At 39.6% G+C, this 26,684-nt stretch overlaps 1 protein-coding gene across 1 annotated transcript; it reads left to right on the top strand.

Annotated features, from left to right (window-relative positions):
• The first annotated feature begins 6,876 nt into the window (after nucleotides 1–6,876).
• Nucleotides 6,877–26,684, top strand: smox (spermine oxidase). Its single transcript, XM_083925113.1, has 7 exons — nucleotides 6,877–6,953; nucleotides 12,096–12,330; nucleotides 15,602–15,828; nucleotides 20,723–20,896; nucleotides 22,337–23,081; nucleotides 24,317–24,477; nucleotides 26,327–26,684. Exons 2-7 carry the CDS (start codon nucleotides 12,123–12,125, stop codon nucleotides 26,477–26,479), a joined length of 1,668 nt encoding a protein of 555 aa, XP_083781239.1. The 5' UTR covers nucleotides 6,877–6,953; nucleotides 12,096–12,122; the 3' UTR covers nucleotides 26,480–26,684.

Below are 26,684 nucleotides of genomic sequence, written 5' to 3'. Positions count from 1 at the left end.
GTTCGCTGACCTCACATGGTGCAAAGCATGGAGGAGTGTTGCTGCATGCAATGCCAAGCTGTAATGATAAATTGAAACAAAGAACAATTCTTTCCAAAACAGCTGCAATTGTATTTTAGAAGCAGGATGTCTTGTTTGCATTGTGTCAGAGCTGTTATCTGCAGTAATTGAAAGAAGGTATTTATAGGTGCAGGTCATAGGATGACTGCATCAAGGCGTTGGTCTCTCATCCCTTTTCCTGGACTTCTAACATAACCTCCACATGTACACAGGTCAAGTCAGAGGGTTATCACTCACTCTTTCATGTCCTAGGACCACCGGATGAGACACAGCAGAGACAATAATGCCATTTTCATGCGTCATTTCTTGTTCTTCAGGTCAAAGATAAGGCAGGAAACTATATTTATTATCCTACCCCTCCCTCTTCATGTCTATCTTTGTCTGCTTCCTACCTCCTAAAAACTCAACTTTCATCTAACTGCCTATTTTTCATTTGCTGTACCTATTTGAAGTCCTAACTACCACATGCTTGGTTCTACCTTGGGTCTAGACTGAAGTCACCACAAGTGAAGTTTGATTTCTTCAAGTTTCTGATACCCAGACTATGAATGTTATCATACATGCTCACAGTAAACTTATTTATTTTTTATTTTTTTTATTAATATTTGACCACAAATGACTACAAAAACCACATTTGTGTTTACAGTAATAAAGAGTTCTTCCTAGAGTCTAAGAAAGAAATGTGGAACAGAGGACATAGTGACCCTCTCTGCTCTCACTGTGTGATCTGGAGAGAAAAAAAAAATCTGCAACTTTGTGGAAGAAACACTTTTGTTTCTTTGAATACATTTCTAATACCTTTTAAGGAGGAAGTTTAAAGTTTTTCCCGGACAACAGTTGAAATATGGTAAGTGCACATAGAGAAGACAAAAGTTAGAAGTTACAAACCCAAATGCTCTGTGCTGTAGGCTAAAAAATAACATTTTGTTGACTTGGATAAAAACCTGTGTCTCCTCTTCCTCCAGCATTTTTCTTTGTCCTGTTCGGAAGTTTATTTCCTCCATCAATTGATTATGAAAATACAAAAGGGCATTAAAACAAGTGCAAACATAACTGAAGGGTCAAAAAGCCACTGATTTTTAAAGCTTAAATTAACAGTAAAAAGACAAGTTGAAAACAGGGGAAAATACTCAAAAGTATAAACAAGATAACGAAACTTTAGCGCAAAATATAGTGTGCAAGGGTCAGAACGTAAATTGCAAAAATAAACAGTATATACAATATGCATCATATCCATATAGTACTTATTTTTTGTCAGTTTATATAGTTTACAACTTACAGAGACACTTGACTTTACTATTTCTATTTTATTATTGTTACTGTTTATTGTGGGCATTGCTTTTTATGTGCAGTGTATGTACAGTATATAACACTATGTATACGCCTACTTTTTCACATAATTGCGTACATACTAGTCCTGTCTATTCTTTACCTTTATTTGACCAGCTTTGTTGTCCTTGTTTTTAGCTGTTATGTCCATTTCTGCGTGTGTGTGTGTGTATGTGTGTGTGTGTGTGTGTGTGTGTGTGTGTGTGTGTGTGTGTGTGTATGTGTGTGTGTGTGTGTGTGTGTGTGTGTGTCTACATATACTCAGCCAATAAAGATGATTTTGATTCTGAGACTGATGTGGGTGGAGTGTAGACTCAATCCTCCAGTTTGTAAACCTTGTCAAGTTCTGCGAGAAGGTGCTGTAATATCTCTAAAACTATAGCACTAATATTAGCATTAATGTGATATGTTATTCAATCTAATATTAGAAGTGTATTTGCTTTGCTTGAGTTTGTCTTTGTTTTTGTATTTCAGATGGGAATGCAAAGGTGTGTAATGCCTAATTTAGTCAGAACATGCATAGTCTTTCAGTAGACGGTCACAGGTATGCTACTAAGTGAACATTTACCATCTCCTGCACTTGTTCTCTGTTTCTCCCCATACCATCTTCATAACTCCATGCTTATAAATCAAATGATTCTCATATCAACAGCAACAATAAAATATAACTAAGGGAGATGAATGTTTTAGATGACTGTATGCACATTGTTACACTACTCAGCCTTTAATTAAGATAAGCTGCTTTGTCCCTTGGACCATTCTGTGAGAAAGGCAGCTTACTAGTTAATATGTGTTATCGAGAGAGACTTGAGAGGAGGAGGAGGAGGAGGAGGGGAAGAATTTGGCCAAAACTCTTTGTGACAGGGCTCCTTGTTAAACTACAACAACAGAAACTCAGACCTCTGGCCAAGACCTGTTGCGCAACCAATGGTGTGATAGTGTAAACAAAAAGGAGTGAAATAGAGTAAGGGGCAACAGACTTACATATGAAGGGATAAGAGAGGAAAAATGGAAAAAAATGTTTCTTGCTCTGTTAAACACTACTTTTATGCAGAACACTGCAGCAGACTCCCCGAAGCTCTGCAGTGGATGTTCTTTCCCACTCATAGAGGACCTTGAAGTCTGACCAATGTAAGTTACACAATAACAATAAGGCTGTCATTAACGAGTGCTCTCTGATTGGTCCTTTGCACCCTCCCTTACTGCCACTCATGGCAGTGGTGGAGTCACTCTGTAATATTCATGCAGGATGCTTGTTGCTGGGGAATGGCTCAGGATCATGAAAGGCAGTTGTAGCCAGCTGACTGACTCTCTTCTTCACTGAGTTCCTATGCATGCTCCAACTGACCCATCAATGAAAAGCCACTTTCTTCCCCCCTCTCTGGCGTGGGGCTGTGCAGGAGAGTGAAAGGGAGGTGGGAAAACGACAGACAATACAGTAACGCAATGCTGGCCAGACTCACAATGTGAGGTCTCTGTGCCCTGCTGGACCAACAAACAGAGAGGCCTTTCTCGTGATCCAACTGCTTCACCAATCCCACGCCAGCATTCCTCTGCCTTTTAATTATGCAGCAAACACATGCATATTCACGTGCTAATCACGTCACCCTGGTCAGAACACCCTGTCAAGTAATTAAGATAGCAAAGGAACATGTGATCCAAGTGGACCAATGAACAGAAAGTACATTACTGTCTTGCGGTTGCATAATCTTGTCAATAAAACAAAAGTGTTGTAGGGACCTGCAGGGTTTCTTGTTGTGCCAGTACTATCTTTGCTTCAGTGAGCACAGTATGGCTCCATGTCAAAACAATAATCCGGCTGAGACGAATATTCTATTTATATCCTGTCAAGTGTCAAATATACTAATGTACATATAACTTACACTGCTTCTGCACACTGTGGCATTTTATTCTTCTTCTGTTCATTGAGTTATATCGTTGTGACTCATTTATGTCTTCTCATGTTAATGTCTTTTTTATTTCACCGTATGTCACTTCTATGTTTTGTCTCAATGTATTTTTTTGTTCCATGTAAAACACTTTAAATCTTCTTGTTGTGGAAAAGTGCTACACGAATAAACTTGCCTTGACTTACAAAGCTATTGCACACCGAGTCATGTACTATGGCAACACACATGATCTACATGAGTGTGAGAAACTTCCATTGAGTGTTCTTCCACAGAGTTCGCAAATTTCACAAACTCTAGTGAACTAGAAAACGTTTCTGTAGGGAAGCATGTTTAGACTGCTTCCCTATAGAAACTTTCTATTGGGAACTTAATAAAGTTGTGCAAAAGCATGATGATCAAGCTGACAAAGATAGCTATATTAACCCAACATCCTTACAGTAAAGAGTGACATCTGTGCCAAAAATACTAAGCCAACTGAACATTGAGCACTTAACTCCCGTTAATAAACGATCAGTGGAAATATATAAACTGGAGCTTCACTTGAAGAGCCACATAATTTATTTTTCAATGTTGAGAAGCGCAAGACAAATAGTGATTTCCATATGTAGAGTTTGAGCGCTTATACGAGAAGACGGCGACTACTACTAGTTAACATCCATTAATCCTACAATAAATAAAAGTGGTGGAACAAATCACAGGGGAGGATATTTAATCCATTTCAAAGTTGGTGGCTTGCACCAAATCAATGATCGAATGATCAAAGAATGATTGCTTTGTTCTGCAGAAGCCTACGAAAACAACTGTTTTGTTCGTGAGTAGATGGGTGTAAATCAGTGTGTAATGAGTATGATGCAATGTGCTTGCCAACAGAAACAAGCTGAGATGATTTTTACCTCCTTGAAACTGCAGATATAGATTCAGTTCATAATGTGAAAACTATCACTAGAAATTATTTGGAAACCTCACACGCTAGCAAGTTTCCCCAACCCCAGACCCTTAAGAAATGTTTGAACAGCAACCAAAAAAACTCTGTAAAATGTTCAGATTAATTTTCATTCAAATGTTGTGTTTTATTTTTCATTTTCACTTAAAATTTGAAGTTACATTTCAACCTGCACTCACTGTTATTTTTGGCTGGAAAAGTTGTAAACATAACACTAACAAGTTGATGGTGAACTTGTTTGCAAACTGTTTCTTATTTACACATCCAGCACTTACTGAGCAACATTATTATTCATTTGCAGTCGTGTTTCTGGCAACCCGGTTAATATATGTTGAATATTTGTCGTCTTAAAGCTCTGTTTTCGGTCTCCACCAACTCCAGTGGGGAATAGCTGGCTCTTTAGCTTCTATATATTCCATTATGTTTACGAACCAATCACTAATTGTGTCTGTGGGTTTTTCAGTGAAAACAGCAGCCTGCTGCAACGGAAAACAACACTGCTAGAACAGTGAGAGTGAACCATAAGTAAAATCGGCATCTCTGGCGAAACAATGAGCTGAAACTCATTTGAAAACTCAATAAAACCAAGGAGAGCTACGGCATCTGGTGATCATTTTCTGTAGGTTCATCATCACGAGAGACCCTTTCTTGTTGTTTTCCCATTTTCCTTTCATACATTTTTATTACAAAATATTGATTATAGCTGTTTTATATTTTCTGCCTAAAACTCTATAATCTCTAGATAAAACCTCAGTGTCCTGAGTGGATTAACTTGATATAGTGGAAATTATATCTTCATTCATAAAGCTGCATCAGTATGTATGGTATGACTTATATTTATGTTTATATTGCAACTATTGTTTCACTTTAGCATAATGATTTGTGCACACATTTTCCCCAAAGCAATCTGTGTAATTTTCTGCTGATTATCCAAATGATTGTCTGACAAACTTCCTTTGATTTACAAAGCACAAAGCACAGCACAGGAAGGGAGGCAACCAAACCTGTACACAGACAAGTGCTGATGATATCCGAGGTGCACCACACCGCTGAATCATCTTCCTAGTGAGGGGTGGGCTTTTGGATAAGTTTAAAGGGTCAACCCACGCAAACAAACAGAGTCTGCTTCCCGAGGGATTTCCTGCTCAACAACTTGAAAGAAATCCACCACAGGCTCCTTCATCAATTCAAAACGCAGTGTCTTATCATTGAGAAAACACCTTTTCCAATCACCACCTTAACGATTCTGTTCGATGTGTGCGATAAATATAGGCAGGCAGGTTGGAGGATTGGTAAGGCTTTTTATTCTTTGATTATTTTGGTGATTTAATTAATAATTAATTTAATGATTAACCAGTGCCCATTTATTACCTTTTATTAGACTCATCAGCATCATGAATCAGCAAAATTTGCCTTTTACTTTTTATTCCAATGCATTTATCTGACAACCATAGTTACTTGTAGCTTTAAACGTCAAGCTTTTACATTAAAAAAAATATGATCAGCTTATGAAACATGATACGAAAAATAAAGTATAACACTGAAACAGACCAATTTGCTTTTAGGTAAGCTGACCATTTAGATGCTTAAGTACACATTGCTGATATTCAATTCAGTTTGAATGCAGGACTTAAAGGTAAATGTAGACCACAACACAGTTGTAAACATAAACATAAACACATTTATGTTTCATAAACATTTAGAATTTCCAGTTTATGTCCTGTTGCAGCGTATACAGTATGAATGACATCAACTGACAGGACAAGGACCCAGGCTGTTGAATAGCAACTGAATTACAATGAAAAGGTCAAGTCATCAGTCAAGATGAGGTCTACCACATGTCAGAATCAGAATCAGAAATACTTTAACAATCCCAAAGGGAAATTGTATTTGTTTGCACCTGGGAACTCAAACTCACGTGTTGAAGAACACAAGACCATAAGATAAAAGGAAGATAGGATAAGGTAAAAAAAAAAAAAAAAGAGAAAATAAGAGAGAAAAACTTTATTGATCTCACACAGGGAAATGCACTCATCACAGCAGCTCAAGCATCAAAAAGTAAAGGAAAAAAATTGGATTGAGTGACAAATAAAAACGAAACAAGATCAAAACAATACAAAAATACAAATGAAATAAAAGTAAAATAAAAAGCTATAGGCTATACACTATACAATACACCTTTCACTTAGACAGATATGATTGAGAATCGCAGCCATAATTACACAGATGATGTGCAACATTGTACTAGAAAAAAAAAGAAAGAAACACAAAAATATATTGGCTTTATAACCTACTTTTGCAAGGTAGGAAATTACACTATTATACATGCTCTGTTGTTATTCACCACCAATCATTGTTATCATTTGACTACAAAATTGTCTCGCATCTAGTACACGGAATGTGTGTATGTATGTGTGTGGGTTTTATATGTTGTGTGCGTATTATTACGCAGCAGCAGCGGCAGCAGCAGGCAGCTCCGTGACACATCCATGAGCAGCTGGCTTCGGAGGGGGTGGGGGTGGGGGGGTCGGTCTTTGTCGTCATCGCTGCTGCTCATATTTATTTAATGAGGAGGCAGCGGCCACGGGAAAAACTGGCTGCTTCTGGTTTCCAGGCATAAATACAAAGCGGTGCCGGGTCTGAGGGAAAAAACGGGCACAAAGGAAAGCGGAGCACTCTGAGGTTTAAAAGCTGAAGACCAAGAGAGTCAGGTAACCAGCTGCTCTACCGAAACCACATTTAACACAATGATTGTTTCACAGCGGGACCGTGGGTGGTGATGGCGAGTGCGGTGATTTAAATGTTTGACCAAAAAGAAACAGGATGTATACATATCGCCGGAGAGATACAATGAGAACCGCTTATTTGATGTAGCTGTCAGCGCTGTGAGCGGCTGTAGATAGCCTATACATTAGCCTATACTGAATGCCACGCAGTTGTTTGTGTTGATAATACAGGAAACACGCACACACAAAACAAACATGTGTAACTAAACCGATCACATGAAATGTTTGTTATACCGATGGTCGTTTAAGGGGACAAAACGGCTCTGTGGGGAATAAGGTGGATTAGTGTTTTTTGCGCTTAATGTGTCCGCTTTAAAATGTGTTTAGGCTTTTGTTGCGTCTCCATCACATGGTGTCGTTCACAGACAATCAATCAGAGCAACTCGGTGAAGTTGTTCGCTTTGTTTCAAAGTGCTGCCACTTTGGCATCACAGCTTATAGACGTGGCAGCAAAGGAGTTATCCAGGCGGTCTATAGGATGACCTCAGACGCTCTGGTCTTCTCCCTGTCTGCAGTCAGGTTTCTGTCTCTGTCTTGTTGTCACTTTATTTTTTGCATTTTGGAAGACCTATTAAGGGGTTTTAAACTGTAACTAATAGGTGTATGAATGGGTAATAAATCATTCCCTCATACTCTATAGATCACTTATAATCTTCTACTGAAAGACCTGGAAAGGTCAGGTTAGGGCAAGGAAACTTCCATTGCTTTCTCACTTTTCCTACAAGCCTGCATACATCTTAATAAGTCACCAGTAAAGGGGTTTTAATCCATCAAGCATGCTGGTGTAAATGTTAACACTTGTTTATAAGAAATAGCTTTTGCTCCATTAAGTGGTCAAACAGTCCAACCAGATTTTGTACAATCCTGTAACCCAACAGATTTCCTTCTCACTGGCTCATAACAGATCTATAAAGCATCAGGGAAGAGGCTTTGTTGTTTATTTATTTATTTATTATTCATTTTTACAATTTAACAACCCTTTATATTAGAAATGTGTATTTATTTTTATGTTGAGATGTAGAAACATTTGTAACCGTGTTTATACTCACATGTGACTAGTGTGGACACAGCTGGAACGAGCAGTGTTAAAGGAGAGAGGAAAACAGGTCAGAGATGGGAATTCAAGACACATTCATTTAAGATATTCCTGCTCAAGGCTGGCCCGGCTCTTAAAAAAGGCCTTTTGCAGATGCATTGTCGAATGCCATTTCTAGGTCAGTTGTAGCCCTCTCGCTCCACCCCACCCTGAGCCGCCTATCTACATAAGGCCAGCCCACAGATTAATCTGCAGCGGCGGTGTAAAGCACAGGGAAGTAGCATGTGGCGAGTATATTAACCAGCCGTGGAATAATTACAAGCAATCAGGAATTGATGCACAATCTGTCAGAGGGGCTAGTGTGTGAAGTCATCAAAGGTTCTCTATGAATTTGAGTGTTTGTGGCTTTATTTTATAGGTCAACCCCAACATTAACAGATTAATTCTGAGTGAACACTGAATCATTAAACCTATAAAGGAGAGTTTTCCCATTAAAAGGATGTTAGGATGTTAGAGTTTAAATATTTCCTACATTACAGTAAAGTGACACATTCATCACCCGTTCGTTTGTGGATTACCGTTTTGAAGCCTTGAATCTGGCAGCTTTGGCCGTCGCCATCTTGTTTTTTCTTTTTCCGAGCCAGAAATGAGCGTACTGGACGAAAGGGTGGAGCTAAATTACCAGATGGCTAACGTTAGTGGTAGCCAGCTTGTTAGCGTGGTGCACGTGTCATTAACATTAACTTTGATATTGACTGGGATGCTAGTTTTGGCTAAAGAAAAACAGGCTGAATACAAAATGTAATCACAAGGGGGGGAAAATGAACAGCAGGCTCCTTAGAAATTAAACAAATGCTGAACAAGCCATTTTTAGGTTGAAAATGTTACAATTAACTTTCATGTATATCTTTGCATTTTGTACCTAATTGTAGTTATATAATGTTTTTCTCTGTTACACACAGTCATTTCTTACTGGGACTTAACATACATGATCTTTTATCAGAAGGGCTTTGATTGGTTATTGGTTATAATAAAATTATTGTTATTCATATACTCAAAGATGTACAAACCTCTGCTATTCTGTTATTATTATGTTTTTATGTTATATTATACACACCTCTGTACACAAACAAAACACTAAACCTCAAATAATTTGCTTACAGTCCAGGTTGTGTGCAGTGATTTGGAAAATACGGCACTGCATTTAGCACAAAGCAAAGAAAACAGCCATCAAAATACAACAAGTACAATATTTTAAGCGGACAAAACCATCCCATCTACCACTGCATCCTCTTTTTGTCAGATACATTTATTGTTAGCCACAAAGCAGTGTCCTGTCCTGCTGGGACCCTTATCTCTAACAGCTGCAGAATATAAAAGAGCAATAGTCAGAGTGCTGAAAGTACTGAAAACATCCATTAAAAAGAATCTCGCATCCATCTATTCTTTAACTAGCTGCATATGTAACAGCGCAGGAAACAAACATGTTAGCCTCAATCCATGAACCCAGATTCAGTAAACAAGTGCCAGCCAACAATCGCAGAAAGGTCTTTTGTAGATTTGTCTGTGCAAGATTGTAAATAAGCCCCATTTTACCACCTTAATGTTTGAATGTTACAAAACCAACGTCATCTGTCACATCAGCATTTTAGCTTCAGATACTGTGAATCCAGCTGATGATGAACAACATCGTTAAACTGGGATTTCTGCAATGTATTCATGGCTGAGAGTTTCAGGGAAAAAAAGAGACAGAAGTGGAACTGAAACATGCCTTTATTTGGTACATACAAAGACGCAATTAAGTGTAACTATCGTTTAGCCAGTGCAGACTAAAGTGTCGGATTGGATCTAGGATTGTGCAATATGGATAAATTACTCTATTTTTACATATTGCTCATTGATTGGCTACAGCAGACATACGTATATTGTTTTCAATATGTATCATCATATTGACACTTCTTAAGGAAATGTCAGAATGTTCAGTAAATCTATACCATAGCTGACCCACTTTCAGGACCAGGGTCATGACGTCAGATCAGATGACCCGTGTGCTGACCCGTCCAGATTAGCAGGTTTAACCCCACATCTGTGTTCACCCAAGACTCTGGTGGACATTATAGATCTCGAGAAATCCTTGTATATGTTCTCTTTAATTTGATGTCACATTCTGGTTATCACTTCAACATATGTTAATTCCACACATCTGTTCTTGCAGCTGGCTGGCGGTTTCCTCTCTGACCCTCTTTGTCAGCTCTTGTGACTCCTCCAGCGTGAGCGTGCAAGACTGACAACTTGCTGACAACACAGTTTCACAAAAGTCAAAGTTGAATCGAGGTTAAAAACAGAGATGACAGATACACATTTGACATGCATGTACACTTAATTATTTCTTTTAACCTGTTGGAAAAATACATACATACATATATACAGTGACATATGCACTGCCTTGTGTCCAGTGCTGCTGCGGTAACAAAACGGGGCGTTTGTGTGTGTATGTGTGTACACCGCGTAACACCAGGATATCACAGAATTACTTCAGAGGACTTAATATTGCTGCTCATGTATGTCAGGACTGGAAAACAAACACATTTCATATTAAAAGCTCTCAGATCACAGTTCTAACAGTGTACCTCTTCGTGAAAAACAGCCACTTACTGTTTTGGCTTAACAAGAACATCTTGTTAAAAGTCTCCCTCTGTTGGATTCTCACACACCGCTAACTATACATTCACAGTGAGCAGCCTTGTCCTGGAATAACAAGGTTGCTTGTGTGTTCCTCACTCTGACTGTTAGTATCCCTGAGCAATTTAATTTCATATGCGTAATAATAAATCATTTTTGTATAGCCTGTTCTTTGACAGAAATAACAGGGCTATAGAGCTTCTGATAGCCAAGTGGTTAGAGTGTAGATGCATGCTGTATAATCGCAACGCCACGGTTCGATTCTGGCCTTGGGGCTTTTGGTTGCATGTCATACCCTCTCTCTCTCTCTCTCTCTCTCTCTCTCTCTCTCTCTCTCTCTCTCTCTCTCTCTCTCTCTCTTCCCCTCCCATTTCTACATTATCTTTGGTCAAATAAAGGTGAAAATGCCCCCCAAAAAATAATAAAAAGAGTTGTATCCAAATATAACTGCTGATTTGGCCTCAAGCTCAGTAAATGGTGTTGTACAAAAGGATACTCAGCAGGTAGACAGAGTAATGACAGAGTCATTTTAGAAAAAAAGAAAAGAAAAAGCCTGCACACTGCAGGGTTCCAAAAGTCCATTTATTTATTGCACCGAGGTGACTTTTCGAGTTATTTCCTTCTTTTCTTCATGATCTGCTCACTTGGCTAAGCACCTGCTTTCTTTGGTTTAGATGTGTGCAAACTCTTGTTTGTCACGGAAAAGATTCTAATACATAGATAAATTCATCCCAGTTATAGCTGTACAGCAGTGATTGCAGGTCATATTCGCTTTATTAGCTACAGAAGAGAACAGAGCTTGAAAGTACAATGGAGGTAAGGGCCAGGGGATTTCGTTTGTTGGGCTCACAGCATTGAAATATTGCATTTTAAAAAACAGACGAATTATTTGCCTTTCCAGAAACAGTGGCGTGTTATAATCAAGAAAAAGGGTTTCGTTAGAACCGTTTATAGTGTATCCTATGGATTAGTCCCAAAATCTATTTTTCATCTTGTGGGCAGTGATGTGTTTATACAACAAGATATGGATCCTGTTTGCACAAGATAATATGTTGCGCACACAAGATAAAGCTAATAACTTGTTCATACAAATTATTATCACACGAGTACAAGATAATATATTACACCTACAAGAAAAAAAAAAAAAATTTCAGTGTATCCTCTATGTTGAGATCAACGATATATAAAATCCCACGCTAAACAGAGTGAGACAGTAGCTGAAAACACCCACTTCAGCGTATGTTATGTGGCATTTAGAGAACATATAAACTCAAAAAATGCTATATAAGCGCCTGCTGTCTCTGTGTTATGATGTTTAACTTTGGTCCTTTTATCTACTTTTTCCACAGACTCCATCGAAGAGGATCTTGGACGGCATGCAAAGTTGTGAAATTTCCTCAGACAGCACTGATGATCCTCTTAGTAGCGGCCTACGCACTCATCACCAGCCTCGAATAGTAGTGATTGGTGCTGGCTTGGCCGGCCTTGCTGCAACTAAGATCCTACTGAAAAACGGCTTCACGGATGTCACTGTCCTAGAGGCATCAGACCACATCGGCGGGAGAGTTCACAGTGTTCAGCTCGGTGAGAGGACATGTCTCTGTTTACCTCTTGTTACCTAAAACCTTGTGCTAAAATTATTCATGACTAACACCTTAACACTGTTATTGTGCTCTTTGCAAAATTTATTTTTTTACGATACCCATGTCTTTTAATTTTTCCAAACATACAGCAACATAAAACCAGGTGTTTCCGGTAAAAATAAATTAATTTATTTCAACGGAGAGTGTAAAGGGAATCAACAAAACAATCTCCAAAGGGAAAATGGCCTGTGGGTGCTGTTCAAAACAAAGAAACAAATATAATGGAAAGATGACTCTTTAAAATAAGATCTAATTCAATGAACTATATAAACAAAAACAGAACAAAGAATAACTTTGAGTGTCGAAAACAGATATTGAATCTAGAGACAGGCCCAGACTCCAGGGTACCTTCAGTTTCAGCACACAACTGTTAATAAACATCAGACTGATCAAGTGAAATCACATCTGCCTGAGTTACGATTTGACACAGTATCTATAACAGCAGGTGAGCTTGATTGCTCCTTGTATTTTGGTTTTCTCCTAAACATGTTTAGTAATGTTCAGAAACACTTTATGTTTCTTACACTGTCTGTCTGAATATACCTGTATTCACCCTCTGTCTGAAACACTCATTGGTCAGATTTGGTTTTTGTGTCTTCTGCATCTGTGCTCTCTGCATTTTGCACCGTCATTGCAGTCAGGGAATGGCTGTTATGACACTTTCTATCTATACACAATATAGTTGTGACATCACAGCCGTACAGAAGTCCTGACGTCTTGTTTAAAGACACAGTTTCTGAATACAGGCTGTGTGCCTTTCTCTGTGGATTGAGTGTTTTTATTCTTTCACGGTATTTATGAAGCACCTCATCAGGCTTTATAACGAAAAAATAAATGGAAATCTGACTTTTTACAATATGGGCTATATAATAGCTCAACATATAGCAAATGTAACCTTATTCTTTTCCTTCAGAGGGTTAGAGCTAGGGCAAGAAGATTGATACCTCTGTGTCGCTAAATATGTAATTGAAATGGAAAAACAGATCCATTGGGTGGCCAGCATAAAGACTGGAAGCATGGGGAAACAGCTAGCCTCAAGTAAGTCACTTGAGCCACAACATGTCACATTTGTTTTTTATACATATTAAACAAACAAGATATAACATTTTGATCAGTAAGCTTTAGAGGCAGAGGGCGAGAACATGTCCTCACGGTTCTGCCTCAGGAGACCTAGAGAAACTGTCACAACCACATGGTCGGCTATGATCATCTCATCGTTCTCACACTCCACATAAAACCAATGCTATTTTCATTGTGGTTGTAACCTGCTGCCTGTTAAACTGAAACACAAACTTTAAATGAGCTGCTACACCCAAATACAATATTTTAATCATTTTTTGCAAATAAGATCCTGGCAACTTGAATCCACTCTTCATTCATTGAATTCATGCCGCAGGCACATCAACAACTCACCTCCACAGCTCTGAACACATCTGCATATTAACCTGATTTAAACATGTTTTATTCAGAGGACACATACTGCTGGTGTGTTACTGAAAAGCAGAAATATGTTCTGCTACTGTACTGCTTCTGCTCTATTAAATAGTGAGCTAGAAGGAAGGCGGTAAGCTGGTGGCTAATGTGCCACTGTCCCTTCTCTGCTGCAGTTCACAACATGTTCGTCTTCCTGTGTCTTTGTGTGGGCAGGGGTGTATGGAGGCGCCCTCACATGGATATATTAATGAAATGGCTGTTGGTATAAAATTACATTTTATTTTTATTCACCGTACGCATGTTTAAAGTTCCATCATTAAGTGTCAAAAAGATTTGATTATGAATCTTTAACAACAATACTTTGACACTTTTAGAAACACACTTATTCGCTTTCTGGCTCTGAGCAGTTGCCAGGGAAACCAGCACAGACTCCAGGAAATAACCGCTCCCCACCTAAAAACAGTCAGACAAATACCTAACCCATCTTAAAACTGCAAAGCTGTTGATTTTCAATTCAGCTGTGTTGTATGAATGAAATCAACCAGATATATCACCTGAGGCGAACAAACTGTCTTCAAGTCCATTTATATGTGGGTTTATAGTAATAATCTTCTGACGTTCCTTAGCAATAATGTCAGTGTTGTTACATATCACTGTAATGCAGAGATCAACAGCCTGTTCGCTCACAGGATCCAAACAAATTGTGCCCTTGAGAACAAGTAGTAACCATTTCACATTTTTCCCAGCTAGATCCAAACAAATATCTGACTGTTGATACAAGAACAAAGAATCTTCTGATACAAGGTGGAGTTACACATTCATGAGCCATGTTGCAGAAACAGTATTATATATATTCATATGAACTTAGGACTTATATGAACTGTTCAATCACCCGGCCATATATTCACAATTTGTTTCCTTAAATAACCTGAATTAGTGCACTTATTCGATGCACGTCTAATAAAAATAATAATAACAACAACAACAATAATAATAATAATAATAATAATGATGATGATAAACTTTATTTATATAGCAGCCTTCATACCATGATATGCAGCTCAAAGTGCTTTATAAAAAAATACAATAAATCCATAACTCAAGTATAAAAAACAGTAAACACAAAAAGCAAATACAATACAATAATAAAGAGATTTTAAAAATGAAGATAATAACTAGTAATAAAAACAAGTTAGTTCCTGGAGAAATAATGGTGCTTTGCACTTCATGGAAGATTTTCCCAACAAAGTCTGCAAGTTCTTTCAACTGGAAAGAACAAAGATGTGGGTCTGATACACTTTAAACAGGTCCTGTGTAAAGCATACATACTGCACTGTTTAATGTAAAGGTGTAGGTCATGCACACCAATATGTCTGTTATGTAAATGCCTGTTTATGTGCTTAGACGTTATGTAATCATTGGAGCATTTAGCCTCTACTGTCTTTGCATTGACCTGTTTTTTTACTATGTAAAAGAATGTATGTGTATGTATGTATATATATATATATATATATATATATATATATATATATATATATATATATATAAATATATATATATATATGTATACACTGTGTGTGATGCCATTCTCAGGAAAATATTAAAGGCATTCCAGTGGGCTCAAGTAGCTGCAGTATGTTAACTGTGTTGACCTCTTTCTTGAATTGTCCAACTGTCTAACACTCAAGTGTGACTGTGCCATAACAAAGCAGACTGCGGCAATACTCAATGCAAAGAGATCTATTTTTTTCACTGTTTTTGTTTTGTTGTTGTTGTAGGAAAAGCAACTTTGGAGCTTGGAGCCACCTGGATCCATGGCGCCAATGGGAACCCAGTGTACCACCTGGCAGAGGACAACGGGCTGCTTGAGCACACCACAGACGGCGAAAGGAGCGTGGGACGCATCAGCCTTTACACCAAGAATGGCGTGGCTCACTACCAGACCAACGTCGGGAAGAGGATCCCCAAGGACCTGGTGGAGGAATTCAGGGACCTGTACAACGAGGTGAGGGGACACAAATGCACACTGACACACATGAATCCACACTTACACGCACAAATAAATGCGTGCATGGACAAGAGCAAAGAGCCACTGTTAAGCCTGCTCAACATCTAAATATGTTTATGTAACCAGTGACCCCTAAAAAACGTTTGCTATGCAGCCGAATATTGAACAGGCTGACAATCAAACAATATCACACAGGGAGTTAGGTCTTATGCATCAGGAGGCATGAAGAAGATAGAAGTAACATCAGAGGGAGTGATGTTGTACTGAATATCATCACCTAGTGCCAAAGATAACCACAGCCGTGATGATATTCAGTAAAACAGCACAATCTCTAGTGGGATATTGCTTTTATACAACAGTTCTAAAAGCACCATTTCTTTTCAAATTTAAGTATTGTTTCCTTTACATTTATCTGTATATTAGCATTCATTGCGCAACCAGTGAAATAAGAGCCTTTTGTTAACACTTTGGTGGCATGTGTGATTCTGACGAGGTAACAGCTTGATGAGACAGTAACTTTACATTTCTCCACCGTTTTCTTCTCTCCAGACTCTGCTCAGCTCAGTCTTCTTAATAGACAGAATGTTGATGTTTATATTATTTATTGTTAGCTTTAGCTTAATTTTTGCTATTTTCCAGTTTTACAGAGATAGACTGTTGTAACTTGAGGCGCTGCAGCAATTTAACTCAAATGTTATCTATGGAAATATGTTCATCTTTGCGGTGCAAAAATTGTTACAATCCAAGTCAGATAGGCAAACCACCCTTAATGTAATTAACGGCTAGAATGTGTATAGTGATACATGAAGTTTAAAGTGCCAGTGATGATGTACTGTATGTAGACCATTTCACAGATGTAAACATTCTTTATGTGTCCAGGCTTATTTCCTGTTGCAATGTGAATGACATCAACTGACAGGAAGTTAACAAGGACACAGGCGGTTGCCTACAATGGAATTACTTGGTCAGAACTAACTGTTGCATAAAGTAGAATATAAAATATGTGCTGTGTACCAAATCAGGCACTTTCACCCTCAAACTGGCTTTTTTGAGGGTGGAAGTGCGTTCACGCCTGAAGTCGGTAAAATGCAGTGTACTGCATTCATCCAGTCGTGCACTCAAAAACGGCAAAACCGTTGTGTGGGTCAATGGACACTCAACGGCCTCAATCGCCACCATTTTGTCTATGAAGCGGAAATGGCGGGACATAATTCAAACTGGAAGATTTCGGAACAGCGCAACGGAGCGGCAACAACTAGATTCACTATATAAAGTTAAACTTATAATGCTAAAAAAAGGATCACAAGGATTTTTGGCGGTTTGCTGACTCAGAAGAGTTGTATGGAAGAAAGTAAGGCTTTATCAGTGTGTGTGTGTGCAACAAGAAAAGGAAATAGAGGCCAATAAGATCACATCCTGCCAAGTGAATAACAGGACTATTTATGGGCATATTTTGATGACGTTCTGGACACACAAACACACTGGGAGAGCCTGGAAGGTGATGGCCAGTAATAGGAGTGTATATATGAAATCATGGGGCGTGTAAACTTTGTCAACACACCAACATCCGTATAAAGTGAGAGACTGGAAGGAGACATTTTGGGATTTGGGGATTTGTGTGTTTTTTCTATTTTCATAATACATTGTTCTGCAATAGTTGTTGGAAAAGCCTATGGAAAAATAAAAAGAAGAAGAAATATGATGACAATTTTCGGTAAGTGCAGGGCGGTAGTGTGTGATTTGAGGCGGCACTTACTATACGGATTGTGTCAGTACATAGGGCACACAGTGCACAAATGTCAGTACACTCACCACAGTGCGCGATTTGGGACACAGACACTGTGTTCATTTTAACATCCTTAAAGCTAATTGGAGAAATCCTGTTTCCAAGGGACGCTTTTGTGGTAAGATGTAACTTCAGTAGCACCTCTGGGACCTTATCTCCCAGAGTGCCATTGGAAACCGAACAGTGTTTCACTGATAAAACAGATTCATTTTTATGTCTCAACGTCAGTCAGTAGTTGCCAATCTACTGACTGTCAATCTACTGATAGTACTCATGGATAGTAACTTAACAGACATTTTACAAGATGAAAATCTTAAGGACTGCAACTTTAAGTGGAAAAAAGCCACTGCTAGCATCCATCACAACAGTATTAAATATATCTTCAACCATCTTGAGGTAAATGAGTAAAATGTCCACCAAAGCATGCAGAATGGCCATCATCTCTGCTCTGTGCTCTGTAGCAGCCCGTGTAAGAGAATGATTATTATAGTTTAAGTAGGTCACGCCTGGAAAAGTAGTTACAGAGAGAATATATGGACCACACAGAAGGGATTTTATTTTGATTAAGCCCTAGTACATCTGTGTTTTCTGCATAATCACAGGGCTTTAATGATCCTCTCGTGCCGTCTCAACGTGATAAGTTCTTAATTTAACTTCACACCCAAAACCCTAACGTCTGTACAGACACAGTTTCAGCGTTCTAAATACCGGAGATATCCTTGCCTAGTCATCCTGCCTTCCCTCCTCCAGTTTATTATACTTTCTGTGAATGTTGTAAAGCTCTTTGAAACCAATGTATTTTTATTGTATTGTATATCTATAGTTAAAATGACTAGACTTTTAAAGCCTCCAAGTTGCCATTTCTAGGATTCAAAAGCTGCTGTAATGAAAAGAGAAAAACACGAGACCAGGCTTCAGTGTCACCTCGCCTTTATCACTGTTTGTGACATCATTCAGCCCTGACTCACATGTGGTGAGGACCATGGTTTTGTCATGGTCAAGATCATACAAAGAAGACTCATTATGATTTTGTATTCTCAGACATTTCCACGCAGAGCTCTGAAGGACCCGTTGCATATTCTGTATTGTGAATAAAAAACTATTACCTTCAGGTAGACTTTGCAAAGCCAGCAATTGTAAAGAAAAAATATTTTCTTTCCTCGAAACGACTCAACAAGAAAAAAAGGTTAACTCTTATGTAGATCATAACAGTCAAGGCACTGTTGCATTTTGTTTTATGCATTATATACTAGTTTTTTATGGACTTTCCTCATCTTATAATGCTTATGCATTTATATATATGATCTCAAAATGCATTTTTCTTGTATGTAACACTGTGTCTCGATGTACCGCCGTACTGTCTTGTTGGCTATTTAATTGTTTTAAGTTGATTGCAGCAAAATTTCTCCTTAGGGACAATAAAGTATATCTTATTTTTTCGTTCTTATCTTATCATCATCTTCAATGATCAGCTCGTCACCAAGCAGCTTGAGGAATTCATAGAGTCGATCATTTGAGTCAGCTGTGTTAGAACAGGGAGAGATCAAAAACATGTAGGGGGAAATGCTGATCTGATCCATTAATCAACAACTTTTTGACATGTCATAGTAGGGAAAACACAGGTGTTTTAAGAAACATCAATGATGACACAGGTCCAGTCAGCTGATCCAGTGAGTTTATATGCACAATACCAGAACCTCCCCTAAGTAGACGGCAGCTATTATTGATGTAATTACATCAACCTGTGCTTTTTGTTCTATTACTATGTCAAAATGTCTGCAGGGGAAAAATACTATTTTGTCAGTACTTCTTTATCAGCAAATTACAATCCCCAAGCCATAATGTATTATACCACCTTTATGTGAAGCATTGTTTTATAAAGCATTGTCACTTGGAGTGAGCTGAATCACCTGCAGCTCAACGTGACTAAAACAAAGGAGCTTGAAGTGGATCTGAGGAGGGTAAAAACACCCCATCCAGGGGGTCCCTGTGGACACTGTAGAGGATATTTTGTGAGTCTGTTGTGGCCAGTGCGATCTTCTTCACTGTCACATGCTGGGACAGTGGGCTGAAGGTCGCAGACACCAACAGACATAACAAACTGATCAGGAGGGCCGGTGATGTCGTCTGGGAGGAGCTGGACACCCTTACGACCGTGGCAGAGAGGAGGATGCTGTCCAGGCTCCGGTCTATCCTGGCCAATGCCTCCCACCCACAACACACTGGCCCAGCAGAGGGGCACCTTCAGCAGACTCCTCGCACCCAGATGCACCACAGAGCGCCACAGGAAATCATTCCTGCCTGTCGTCATGAAATTATACAACACATCGCTTGGAGAGTTTGTCACCCACTCTCTGTAATTCGGACTCAACCATAGACAATCTTTTTTTGCACATTATTACAGTATTTTTGATCTTGTATATATTCACTTCTGAAAATATTTACTACTGTAAATCTGATATTTCATAAATATATGATATAGTTATATAACTATATATATACTGTATATATTCTGTTATTCTAATATATGATGTCTGTATAATATTTGTTGTTTGTATAGCTGGAGTTGGCAATGGAAATATTTTCCCCTTGGGATTATTAAAGTATTTCTGATTATGATTATGATTATGATGCCAAAACAGTAAGAAAAACTTTGTCTTCAGCTTATGCCCTACTTTACCAAACATCACTTACCCATTCTGCACTTTGTCAAGGGGAGACACAACAGGTGAATAGGGTAAAAAACAATTAATTAATATATATCGTCGCCAAGTTTTCTGAAATATAATGTTTAAATATGCAAGTGAAGAATTATCTAATCATACATGTTAATGCACTGCATCTTATCAGCATAGCAACACATTTCTTTTCCTAATGTCCCTATTTTCATTTCCTCAGCGATGTGCTGCTCTTACAGCTACTGGCAGCATTTTTCTTTTAAATGTTCTGTGATTTGTGCTGCCTGTGGTGTTTCTTCATCCTGCTACACTTCACCACCGGTCTTTAGAATGCTGAACTTAACTAAACTGGTTTATTTTTCTTCCCTTTGCCTCCTTGACATCCTTCCTCATTTTTCTTCCCTTCCTCCATCTCACCCGGCTTTAGGTGTACGAGCTGACTCAGGAGTTTTTCCAGAATAAGAAGCCAGTTTGCGCCGAGAGCCAGAACAGCGTTGGCGTCTTTACACGGGACGTGGTGCGCAAGAAGATCATGTTGGATCCTGATGATTCTGAGAGCACCAAGAAGCTCAAACTGTCCATGCTCCAACAGTACCTCAAGGTCCGTGTGTGTGCGTGTGTGTGTGTGTGTGTGTGTGTGTGTGTGTGTGTCTGACTTACATGTGGTGACATGGCTTCTCCAATTGGGAAAAGAGTGATTTCTGGGTCAGTGGTTAAGGTTAGGGTTAGGGTTAAGCAAGTAATGGTTATGGTTATGCTAAGGGTAAGTCTCCATTAAATTAATGTAATTCTATGTAATGTCCCCAAACGTGACCTCAGTAAAAGTATTCATGTGTGAGCTATGCATTCATGAATCATCAAGTAAGAAATGTGGAGTATTATTGGGAAAAACTGGAATACAAACCTACAGATCCATCCATATGCCTGCTGGCACTAGGAGCAAAGGTTGATTAGACAATAATATGCTATTGATTACAAAAAGATCAGTCTGCTTATTATATGGTAATCACAAGCTATTTACTTCCTCCTAACCTATAATCTGTATAGATATCCAGTGACAGATAATCAGGTTCAGAGTTTTGTTATACAAGCAGAGCTGGTATTTTTCAAACCACACAGTTGAGACTTGGGTCACTGAGAGTTTATTCACATCTTTTATTCATTTCCTGGCAGGAGGCTAATAAGTGTATATCAACCAACGTGTCAAATTATTGTTGTTAATGATTGCTCATCACATGGTTGTGGCACTAAATAATAGAACCCACTCCATGCATCCTGGTAAGAAAAATAAGTCATTGTGAGAGAGAACTGGAGGTTGTTTTTTCTCTTTCTTTGTCTGACGGATGTAGTAAAAACATCCTAGAGCTAAAACTGCTGTCCATTGTCCGTGAGAAACCACCTTAAGTAAAACACCTTAATCTCTGGCATTTTGTATCAACAGCAATTTTATCAATATGTTAATATGAGGGCACCTCCATACACCCCTGCCTACACAAAAACACAGGAAGCAGAACATGTTGTGAACAGTGGCACATTAGCCACCAGCTAACTACCTCCCTGCTAGCTCACTATTTCATGAAGCAGAAACAGTAACATAAATCTGCTTTTCAGTAACACACCAGCAGTATGTGTTCTCTGAATAAAACATGTTTAATGAATGTGTGAGGAGTGGACCGTGTGGTTGTGACGGTTTCTCTGGGTCACCTGAGGCAGAACCGCAAGGCCATGTTCGAGGCTAGCTGGTTCCCCATGCTTCCAGTCTCTATGCTAAGCTAGGCACACACTGGATCTGTTTTTCTGTTTCTATGTCATAGAGCTGTATGGGTGAGTTGTTGACATGCCTACAACATGAGTTCAATGGGGTTAGAGTTAATTCAAGATCCCAGGAGCGTGTTTGCAAAAGTGATAAAATTGTTGTATTTAGTTGCAAGAGCTAATGTTAAATGTAAAACAGCTGAGTGGTCCAGTTTATTAGATAACAGGTAATGTGGTGAAATTATAACTGATCTGATTTTCTGTGTTGATATTTCTCCTGTTTCAGGTGGAGAGTTGTGAGAGCAGCTCTCCCAGTATGGATGAAGTGTCTCTGAGTGAGTTTGGCGAGTGGACAGAGATCCCTGGTGCACATTATGTCATTCCTGAAGGTTTCATGAAGGTCGTGGATCTCCTTGCTCAGGACATCCCCTCCCGCACTGTCTGCCTTAGCAAACCGGTCCGCTGCATCCACTGGAACTACTCAGCCCAGCACCGGGAGGTGATCGCCAAGAGCAGCAACATCCCCCAGGACAACAACCACAATGAAAATAACCACGGCTGCCAACCTCGCGAGGACCCTTTGATCCTCGGTCACCCCATTTACGTGGAGTGCGAGGACGAAGAGTGGATCACAGCCGACCACGTGATCGTGACAGCTTCTCTGGGCGTCCTGAAGCATAACCACGAGGCCATGTTCTCCCCCTCTCTGCCAGAGGACAAAGTGCTCGCCATTGAGAAGCTCGGCATCAGCACCACCGATAAGATATTCTTAGAGTATGAAGAGCCCTTCTGGAGCCCGGAGTGCAACAGCATCAGGTTTGTGTGGGAGGATGAGGCTCAGCTGGAACAGCTGGTCTACCCTGAGGACCTGTGGTACAAGAAGATCTGCAGCTTTGACGTCCTCTACCCGCCCGAGCGCTACGGCCACATGCTAAGCGGCTGGATCTGCGGGCAGGAGGCGCTGTACATGGAGCGCTGCGATGACGAAACAGTGGCAGAGACCTGCACTGAGCTGCTGAGGCGCTTTACAGGTCAGGACGGACACACACACACACACACACACACACACACACACACACACACACACACACACACAGACAGAGCTGTGTAATATGGGCAAATGTTACCCATCATACATCCTGTTTACACCATAGAAGCTTTTAGGTCGATATCTACACAAGGAGACTTCCTTTGTGTCTCATTTTGTTTTATTTAATCCTTATCTAAACAAAGAAAATCTCTTAAGGACAACATATTCCTTATAAAAGATATGACTGAGGATGTCTGCAGACAGAAAACAGACAAGCTCAACTTCCAGCTTTGAACTCTTTTCTACTTAAGCTTTAACCAAGAATGAGTAATCTAAAACTAACAAAATAGCCTTGCAACGCTGAGAGTGAGCTCAGTGATTCATACAAGCAGTATCTAGTTGGGTAAAGGAATTTCATATGAAGGAAATGACACAAGCTTCAGCTGTGACGTAAGTAGCTTTTTTTTGTGTGACAAAAGGTTGACAGATAATACAGCTGAATGACTCTCAGGTGTCTATTTCTGTGCCCAGTAAGCAGCAGCTAACTGGTCCGATATCAGCACCTCAAAAGCATCACTGAGCATAAGTTAGATAAGATGAAGAGGTCATTGCAAGTGACATTTGATCAGCCCATCCATTTTTCTATTGACAGTCAGGCATACATCTCATGAATGCTATATTTTCTGAGGCTTATCCAATGATGCGTCTACTGAACACCTGAAACCACTTCTTGTGCAATAGTGGAATTTTCTCAAATGTGATTGTAAGATAAAACGTGAAAGGTTTTATCGCAAGACTTAAGGCTAACTCATTGTTTGATCATAGATGATGAGTGTGCAGATAACTGTAGGAGTGACTCAGATTATTCCTCTATAAAGTGATAAAGTGATTGCCACAGTGTGAGCTCAGAAACCGTCACTTCATGATGAGGTCAGCGGACTTCATATAGATTGCAGACTGTAAATCCCACAGAGAAACTACTAACACATGCACACGCATTCCTCATTTAGGGTTATGTGGTTCAATCCCCTCAGCTGTTGCTTGATTACATATAGACTATCTGGTGCCTTCCTGCATCACAGAAGGTCACAAGTTGATTAAAGTTGGCAGATTAGACCACCCGGCCTCTACTCACAGCCGTCACATTCTTAGTTTAAGTCTTGATTTGCTGATCGTGACTATCAATGATGGAAGTTTCTACGTGTAACAAACTCCCTCCTGTCTGTCTGTCCACAGGGAACCCCAACATTCCTAAGCCCTGGCGTGTCCTACGCTCCTCGTGGGGCAGTAACCCCTTCATCCAAGGCTCCTACTCCTTTACCAGGGTGGGATCCAGCGGTGGGGACTGTGAGAGGCTTGCCATGCCTCTGCCTTATGCCAACAGCACCAAGGCTCCGGTAAGACAACCACGAGACAGGGGGTGGACAAAATAATAAAAACACCTATCAGATAATGCAAGTCAGTAGTCTGAAAACAATTACCTTTTCCAGAGTTTATAATGTACCTAAAAGGTCTCGCTTTACCATTTATCAATCTGGTATAGAAGAAAAAAAAGACACTCTGGCATGTTTGTATTTCTTTAAATCAATTACAGTTGTCATGGGTGGTGCTAAGCCCCGGATGCAGCGATGGTGCCCTTGTAAGGCAGATAACAGAACAGGAAAAAATTGCCATCTGAAATAGACCAATGGCTTTATACCAACAGTCTACACCCGGTGAGCCAGACTAGTCTGAGATAGACCCACCGTTATAGAAATTATGCAACGTATCGTGTGAAATGGCGTGTGGGAGTGGACTACAACAGTTAAGTTTAGACAACAAAAGGTGACGGTTAGGGTTAGGCATCAAAGCGACTTAGGGCGCACTCACACTGTCCATCCGTGCTGTGCCCCGTGCTTTAGGGTACTTGTCCCCCCCTCTCCCTCCCCTCGCACCCCCGGCCCGTTTGTACTCACACTGCCTGGGCCTCGCGCGAATGCCTCTTGCCTACCTATACATCATCATCGCGATGCGTCGCTTTGTTTACAAATCTTTCCATAGACCTCTGAGTTTTTGTGCGTCTTGTCCGACTGTTTTTGAATATTTTCATCCGACCAAATCTGCAGTAAACACTCCACCTCCGCATCACACCAACGTGAACCTTTCGCCGCCATTGTTTTAAATGTCCGCACATTATTTCCTTCTTTGCTCCGTAATAAATACATGGATTACATAAACATTGCAGTACATTGCTTTTCATATTTCTATGTACAGTATGAACAGTGAATGAGGACAGCCTGAATTACTAGGTGTAGTGGCGTTGGTACTGCATTATTTTGTTGTTTTATGCAGTAAATAATTAGAATTAAGATGAAAAGGACACATTTTTCTCTTGTTGTGGGGTAACAGAGGCTGAAATGCATTTTAAACTGAAAGTCAGTCTAACGCTTTATTTTACAGGTCTTTAATTTCCTATGATGTTTTACGTAAAGAACTATCCAAATTGGGACTCATTTGAGAGGAAACTTCTGAGTTAATTTAAATTTAGCTAGTTGTGGTTAGTTTATAACTAGTTGATGATTTTCAGTGTAATTTCCATTCCAATGCTCCGTTAAACCCAACTAAATATTGATTCATTACTACCTGATGTGGAGGCTACTGACTGAAAGAGTCTCTAGGTTATGGTAGCAGATAATTGGAATTAAATGCATGGAAGTCTCCATTTTCCTTATAATTAGTAAGGAATTATAAAGATCTTTCTATTAGAAAAATTGAGCTGTAACTAGTTGTACAGCAGTATTTCCCCTGTTGTTTACACTCCCTGCATGCAGTCTGAGAGCATCTGGCTAATGCGGCGGTGTCATCACCACCATGTCACATCGCAGAACATGCAGAGAAAATACAGCTGGTGTCAGAGGGTTAAGAGGGCTGTTTCCTGGCTAGCAGTCTAGACCATGAAACCTGAGGCCTTCTGGGTGAAAGGGAGAAGGGGCTGGGGTTGGGTTTGTGTGCTCACTTGACACTGTTGAAGGAACGGCATGACCCCTCCGCTCGAGTCCTTCAACGCTGCCAAACTGAAATCTTAAAACCTCAGGAAAGGTCCTGCAGCTGCCTACATGTAGAGCGCTAACAAGGGAATCAGTGATGGAAATAGAAAATTGTGCTGCGCAGAAGGCCAAAGATATGTCAAGATGACATTGATGGCTCTTGTTTTGAACCTGGTTTTTCTCTCTCAAATCTTTTATCCCCCTTCTCCTCCTTTCTCAGCCTCTACAGGTCCTGTTTGCTGGAGAGGCCACTCACAGAAAATACTATTCCACTACCCATGGTGCTTTGCTGTCAGGACAGAGAGAGGCCACTCGTCTAATAGAGATGTACCAGGACTTACACAAAGCTGAAACCACAAAGCCTAATATGTAAAATAAATCGAACCTCTGACTAGTGAAAAAAAAAAAATCACAACTGTTGAGTTTAACGCTTTTTATCTTGGTGATTAAGTTATACTTAAAAACATAGCTTGGGCATTATTACATTAATACATATTGTTTCTATTGTACTGTAGATTCAAATCATGCTAAATCTTTATTTGAGATGTATTGTTTAAAAGTTGCCAATGGTGCTGTCA

Source organism: Echiichthys vipera, assembly GCF_963691815.1.
Source record: "Echiichthys vipera genome assembly, chromosome: 2".
NCBI lineage: Eukaryota > Metazoa > Chordata > Actinopteri > Perciformes > Trachinidae > Echiichthys > Echiichthys vipera.
Note: the sequence above shows the minus strand (reverse complement) of the source record. Positions and strands in the feature narration are given on the sequence as shown.